The 7,536-nt window shown below is 48.2% G+C and overlaps 1 protein-coding gene across 1 annotated transcript; it reads left to right on the top strand.

Annotated features, from left to right (window-relative positions):
- Positions 1-1,206: 1,206 nt before the first annotated feature.
- LOC119320223 (disease resistance protein RGA5-like) lies at positions 1,207-5,245 on the top strand. The gene is made up of 3 exons (XM_037594326.1): positions 1,207-1,318; positions 1,693-2,561; positions 2,966-5,245. Exons 2-3 carry the CDS (start codon positions 1,771-1,773, stop codon positions 5,079-5,081), a joined length of 2,907 nt encoding a protein of 968 aa, XP_037450223.1. The 5' UTR covers positions 1,207-1,318; positions 1,693-1,770; the 3' UTR covers positions 5,082-5,245.
- Positions 5,246-7,536: the final 2,291 nt, after the last annotated feature.

The following is a 7,536-nucleotide window of genomic DNA, read 5'->3' as shown; positions in this document are numbered from 1 at the left end:
GTTTGGCTTCTCTAAAAACCAACAACAACAACAGATTGCGTTGCCAGCGGCAGCTCCAACAGACCAGCGAACCGACGGCCCCCGATCCCCTCCGACTCTGGTCTTCTTCGTCGACTCGCAGCGGCGGCAGTGGAGGCGCCGATTCCCACTCCCCCGCCCCTCGACTTCCTCGTCGTCACGGCCAGGGCATACATCAGGAGGAGTGGCAGAGCCGCCGTGGGACTTTGTGAATCTCTTTATCGATCGGGAGGCAGCGACAAGAATCCAGCTCCTCCGTCGTTTCGGCGCGGTAGTAGAAGCCCAGTTCTTTTGCCAGAATATAGGGATTCTCCTAAAATCCGGCCCCTACACAGCTTCTTCCAGACAGGATTGTAAAACAAATGAGACTCAAATGTTCTGAGAGAAGTTAGGTAGGGATCGAATTCTGGGAGAATCCCAGATTCTGGCAAAAGAACTGGGCCTTAGAACCGATAGCTGTGCTAAATCGAGAGGGGAAGGGACGCCGCCGAGAAGAAGCTGCTGCTTGTGAGAGCCGCATCTGACGCCATGCATGGAGGCCTTGAGCGAGGAGTGCCGCGTACAACGTCTCCTGGCGGCCGGCTCGGCGTGGGATGGTGTATATGCATCGTACTCTCTGGATTCCATAGCGTTACCTTCGTGAACCAAACAAAATCAGTTTTCACCCATTCCATTTGCGACGACGCGCGTTGTATTCTCAAACCGCTACGGTTACCATTATAATTTTTGCAACCAAACACCTCCAGGATGCATCTGTAGTTGTAGCATTCTTTATGGGGAAAACATGAATTACAGTAGTATTCAAACCACTGTCTCTGTTTCTAACTAAGTTTATTGCTGCATGGTAACGCATGTAGTGCATTATCTAAGTAGTCTATAGCCAAGATTCGTGCAGCTCCGGCAGGAAGGATCGAGCAAGCATATGTGCATCTAGCCAGCGGTGGTTTTCATTGAGCACCACAAAAGACACCTCCTTCAGTTTTTAATTCTTTTGGTAATATATATATTTTCACCCAAGACAAAGACCGGGCCACTTGTCGGCCATTCGTTTGGGGGTTTAAGGCCTTTTTCATATACTAGTGTGTAGTGGTCTGGGGTTCAGGGCCTGCACATGCGTGCGCGTGCAGCAGCGTGGACTTCTCCAATGCACATTTTCTTTGCTCCTTCCACACCGCAGCTCACGGTAGTACCTCCCCTTGCCTTCATTTCCTGTCTCTGCTTCTTTCCCCATTGCAATGCTCTCCGGGTAGCCAGCTCGTCGTGATCCGGATGGGCCGGCGACCGCGGCGGAGGCATGGAGGTATGTACATGTGCTACTAGATCTGTGATGCAATGCAACTCTCTCTGGGTAGCTTCTGGTGATCTGATCCTACATATGTTTGCTCATCTAGGAGTAGGGGTAATTAGATCTGTGGTGACGGATGATGCTCAACATGTTATTTTCCTATAATTTGTCCATCCTGCACATCTGTAGAGGATTTTCCAAGCTAATGGCAAAGATGTAAACTTAGTCACTTCCGTCCATTCAAAGTTACATGGCATGCATGAACATAAATTGGGTTCTCACAAGAAAAAAAGTTGATTTATTTTTTGTTCAAATTGACCTGCTTGGCTGGTCTAGTTAAGCTACATGGGGATTTCATTTTCATGACCTAAATTATATTAATGTTGCAGGTGCATAACTAAGGAACGGATCAGATCTGGAGTAAAGGTTTTTTTTGGGGGTGCTGAAGCAAAGAACAACAGCAAGATATGACAACTGCAATAGTGGTGGGTGTTTCTACCGGCGCCATGAAACCTGTTCTCGATAAGCTGTCCATTCTTATGGGAGGCGAGTTCTCGAAGATGAAAAACGTGCGGAAGGATGTACAGTTTCTCAGTGATGAGCTTACAAGCATGAAAGATCTTCTTGAGAACCTTGCACTTGTGGACGAGCTAGATCCACAAACCAAGAGATGGAGAGACAAAGTAAGGGACATGTCTTATGACATTGAGAACATTATTGATGACTTCAGGCGAAAATTTGTGGAGAAAAATGAAAAGGAAGGGCTTGCCAAGAAGACTGTTCGGTTCCTTAAAACTTTCAGAGCCCGTTACCAGATTGCTGGCCAGATTGAAGGGATCAAGAAATTAGTGCTTGAAACTAGTGACAGACGCAACAGGTATAAGTTCAATACTCCTCCGCCAAACGATGTGGCCATTGACCCACGAGTTGCCATACTCCAACAAGATGCAGATAGCTTTGTCGGTTTGAAAGTGCCAACTGATGAGCTCGTCGACTGGTTAAATGACAAGGAGATGCATTTGAAGGTGGTATCCATTGTGGGATTTGGAGGTCTGGGCAAAACTACACTCGCCAATGAGATATACCGTCAACCCGATGGAGGATTTGAATGTCGTGCATTTGTCCCAGTGACACAAAAGCATAACATCCCGAAACTTATTCGTAGTTTACTATCTGAACTTGGGAGTGATGCATGTTCTTATGATTGTGAACTAAATGTTCTTCTCAACAAACTCAAAGAACATCTACAAAAAAAGAGGTACTAATTTCTTTATGGGAAGAGGTACTTATTTTTAGTTGTGATACTTTGTTTGTGGTGCCCTTTCTCTGTTGCACGAGCAAACACTCTGGAGAAAATCACTAGATGGTCCCTAAGAAACACAAACAAGAAAAAAAATTGTGAACAAAAATATGCATTTAGGTATTTAGTAAACATGTGTAGTAGATTATTTTAATTCATTTTTTGTTAAGTTTCATATGGATGGACTACATTTCTTAGGCGATAGTGGCAAAGCCATGTTATGATTTTTTTTCAAAAAAAATAGTTTAATAAATATTACAAACTAATTAATGTGGTCCATCCATATGAGATATGATTGAATAAAACAAATTTTCTTACAAAATTAGTACACTTGATTTAACACTATTTTTACATCTTGGCAGGTACTTGATTGTAATTGATGATCTATGGGAGAAGTTACCATGGGATGTTATTAAAGGTGCTTTCCCAGATAATGGCCTTGGCAGTAGAGTAATAACAACCACAAGAATACATGATGTGGCTAAGGCATGTTGCTCCCATCCTCGTGATTATATTTTGGAAATGAAGCCACTTAGCGATGAAGACTCAAGAAGACTGTTCTTTCATAGGATATTTAACTCTGAAGAAGCTTGCCCTTGCCAGCTTCGGGATATTTCTACTGAAATTCTCAAAAAATGTGATGGTATGCCCCTTGCAATTATTATTGTATCAGGCATGCTAGCAAGTGAATGCTTAGACCAACAGGATTGGGAGCATATACGGAATTCACTAGGTTCTGGAACAAATTTCACGTTGAAAGGGATGAGAAAAATCCTAGATCTCAGCTACAAGAACCTTCCTCCTCACCTCAAGACATGCTTGTTGTATCTTGGTATGTATCCCGAGGACTTCAAAATACAGAGGCATCATTTGGAACTTCAATGGATTGCCGAAGGCTTTATTAGTAAAGAGAATGGGCAAGATGTGGAGAAGGTTGCAAGAAGTTATTTCAACGAGCTTGTCAATAGGAGCCTTATTCAACCTATAAGATTTGACAACTGTGGGTTGGTCATGCATTGCAAAGTTCATGATATGATGCGTGATCTTATATTGTGTAAATGTGCAGAAGAAAATTTTCTCACCATAATAGATGAACCTGAAGCCATCACAAAACCGGATAACAAGGTCCGTCGATTGTCTCTCCACCTGCATGATGATGAAGTTAATGGAACAGAGTTATGGGTTAACATTAGTCTGTCCCAAGTTCGGACTTTTATGATCTTTGGTGACCGTGATGGTATGCCTCCTCTGTCACTGTTCAAATTCCTTCGAGTTCTGCATATTGACCTCACTGGATCGTATGTTTTTGACCTCACTGGACTGTCCAACATGCACCAGCTAAGATATTTAGCGGTTGATGATGAGTGGGGTGCGATGAAGGTTGGGATGAAGGTGGAGCTACCAACACAGATCAGAGGGCTACTACACTTGGAAACACTTGATGTACGTCATAGTATCCATCATCCATTCGATATAGTTCATCTACCATGCCTGATGTTCTTGAATGTGGATTGGCGTCTCGCTCAAACACCTTATGGCATCGGCAACATGAAGTCCCTGCGATATGTAAAACAATTCGATTTGATTAACAACTCACCAGATAACATCGAGAGTCTTGGAGAGCTAGCCAGTCTGAGATTTCTATCAGTACGCGGCTACCTGCCTGATAGGATACGCATGGATGCTCTGTGCTCTTCTTTGGGGAAAATGTGTATCAGCTTGGAGTACCTTGGTTTGTATATCGAAGGCTGCATGGATGCCTTGATGGACTTGTCACCTCCTCCTCGCCGTCTTGAGAGACTCTGGATGGGTGATAGGGTAGAATATTACTTTATCTGGCAACTTGATAGTTGGCCGGCAGAAATGGGTGAGTGCAGCTGCTTTTTCAAGATCCCTGGTTGGAGCGCAGAAGCGGATAAGTGCTGCTTCTTTTCCAGGGTCCCTAATTGGATGGGGGAACTCTGTAACCTCAAAGAATTGGAAATCAATGTCTTCAAGCCTGACGTTGGCATTCTGGCAGAATTGCCTGCCCTCACTTTTCTCAGAATATACATCATCAAAGGATTAACAGAATTCTTTGTCATCCACGCGAGAGAATTCCCTGTTCTAAAACGTTTAGAACTCCGATTGAGCACCACATCGTACCTGGCCTTCCAGGCTGGTGCAATGCCCAAGCTCCAGTGGCTCGGGCTGCAGTTCAGCAGTCTAGGATGGCACCAATGCATGCGTGGACCAGGCGGCATCCAGCACTTGTCAGCGCTTGAAGATTTCTTTGCAGTAATTGAGACCGGCAGTGCTACGAGGTATGAAAAGACATGTGCTGAGTTTGCCTTGAAGAGTGCTATCAAGTTGCATCCCAATCATCCTCGCCTTCACATCAACAGTTCGCTTCTTGGTGGTTTTAAGTTGGTGCTCTCCCCATCTGATGATTCTGGTGGCGCGGCGGCGCCTCTGAACCGGAGTCCTGACGGCGTCTGATGATGACTCCTATTCCATGTGCTACCATACCCCCATCAACTCATGTCTTAGCCATTGGAGAACAACTCTCAGCAGTATGCAGCAGTTTGCAATCAGCCTCTGCATTGTATCATTTCTTATTTCCGTGTGTTTATTTTCCACTTTTCTTTATTATCATACTGAATGTTATATGTTTGTGTAATAAACTGAATGTATTCTCTTTCTGTAATAAACAAACTGGATGTTATCTGTTTGAAGTTTTAACCTTGTTCAAAGTAGTACAATCTAGCTAGCTGTTTAATTCGCTCATCAGTTCCGCTGTAGGTTTGCTCCGAGAAAAGTGCACTCACATCAGCTTGATATATAAACGTGTCTTAGCTGCTCCGTCCTACTTTTCCATTATACTTCACCATTTCTTTTGTCAGCCGGCTCAAAGAAGAGCGGCAACGGAAAGTTCGCATCTGATCTTGAGCACGGCTGATCCTGAAATCACGTTCGATGGCTCTCCTCGGGATACATGCGTTCTCCGTATTCCACACTGTATGCGACAAACGTATTGCCAAAGTATTTCAGGGCAGGGCCCACACATTAATTTGCTGCTCAGCAACTCCGTCAGACCGGTACAGGATACTCGTGGATGGATCAGGTCTCTTCTCGGGCCTCCCTGTTCCGTTGCAACGCTGTGTGTTTGACGGATGCAGCGAACGGCGACCTACCAGCCGGTGGGTGGATAAGTAATCGTAGGTCCCTAGTCCCCACCCCCTCCACAGTTGAGAAAAATCCATTCCCGCCGCCGCTACTAGATCAGGAGCCATGTCCTCCTCTCGATCTTCTTCACGTACGCGCAGCACGCATACAACCACGTAAGCCAATTTGACACGGAACAAGTGCAGTCAAATTAGGGCATCTCTAACCGCGACCCTCAGACCTCCCACAACTATTCGCATCGCGCTGTCCGGACAATGCAAACCATTCAATGGATCCTTCCGTAAACCACCAACTAAAAACCCGTCGCCCGTTCCTTCCAGGCTTTTATTTCTGATGCACGTGACGCTTACCGCGCCACATTCATGCCGGCCGCTTCAATGCGAACATGACGTACCAACTCCGGCCGTTGTGCCACATTGACCGGCCCTTCGCATGGTCTGGCCATGATTATTTAAGCCACGCTCCGGCGCCGTCCACATCAGATTCTCCTCCTCCCCTTCCCGGCCAGCTCCCTCCACATCTTCGATGATGGGCAACTCCTGGGCATCGGCGCCGACAGGCGGTTCCGAGGCGGGATCTACCGGATTGTGGCGACGCCGCTCTCGAACCCCGGGGCCGTCGTCCTCATCGGCTGGCGACGACTCGACGCGGGCGGAGATCTTCATCTCCTCCGGCGACGTCACCGAGCGGTCCAAGACCCAGGCGTACGCCAACTCTGGGTCCGCCGCCGCCGCAGTCCGCCCCGGCGGTGCTTGTAGCTCTACACCGCCACCGACGGGAAGTTCGAGGAGCAGATGGAGCTGATGCTCCGTCGTCCACATCAACGGCCCGGCTCTGCCACCGGGGGCGCTCCTCCCAGTGAAGTCTGAGCCGGCATCTCCTCCACGCTCTCCATCGCCCCGCAGTCGCGGCGTCCAAATCGGACGCCATGTGAAGAGCGTCTCTTGCCGCTGCCCCGGTGTGTCGTGAAGGAGCAGCACCGCTCACCGCCCCGGCGCTTCATGAACGAGGAGCGCCACGCGCCACTGCCCCTGCCCAAGGCGCGCGGTCGCCTTCTCTACTACCTTGGCAGCGGCGACAATTGTTCATCCTCCTGAAGCGCCATGACGGCGCAGAAGTATGCTGACCGGGAGCAGCGCCGGCGTGATAGCCGCCATGCCGCACGCTGGTCCAATTTTGCGGACTCAGACAGCCCCACCACACATCGCAGCGGACCCGGACCTGGCGTATGCCTGGGGCTTGGACCGCCCGATGACGCTGTCGGAGACGACCAAGCGCCATCTCTACCGCCTCGACGGGAAGATGGCCAGGTACGACAAGGAATGGTCCCTCGCCGAGATCAACGCGTCCAACAACGCCTCCTCCAATGACCGCCCCCTCCCCCCAAGGCCACGTCCTCGATGACCGCGGCCACACTTCACACGGCGCAGGAGGAAGCGCAGAGTATCATCCGCGAACATCAGGCGGCCGTCCAGAAGCCCTGCCGCAACGCCACCACCTTCCATCGCCCGAAGCCCGACGACGACACCGCCACCGGATCAGACGCCGATGACGAAGCAGGAGTCGCCAGCCAGACCGGCATGGCCTACGAGATCACCGTCAAGTATAGGATAATTTAGTGTTTTACGTTAAGGTTTTTAGTTCACCAGGTGAAAATATCGTCCGGTTTTATATACAAATTATACTAGTTTCAATGAACCGCCTTGTTTATATCGAAATTCGCCCGATTTGATCGAATTCCGTCCGGTTAGTTTCAGTTGTTGTGAAA

Source organism: Triticum dicoccoides, chromosome 6B (assembly GCF_002162155.2).
Source record: "Triticum dicoccoides isolate Atlit2015 ecotype Zavitan chromosome 6B, WEW_v2.0, whole genome shotgun sequence".
Classification (NCBI taxonomy): Eukaryota; Viridiplantae; Streptophyta; class Magnoliopsida; order Poales; family Poaceae; genus Triticum; species Triticum dicoccoides.
This window is presented reverse-complemented; position numbering and strand designations above follow the sequence as displayed.

What these genes read in the sequence shown, in the direction of transcription:
- LOC119320223 (XM_037594326.1), top strand. Translation starts at nt 1,771, where the DNA reads ATGACAACTGCAATAGTGGTGGGTGTTTCTACCGGCGCCATGAAACCT. An exon ending in GAACATCTACAAAAAAAGAG is followed by an intron (nt 2,562 to 2,965) that starts GTACTAATTTCT and finishes ACATCTTGGCAG; the next exon opens with GTACTTGATTGTAATTGATG.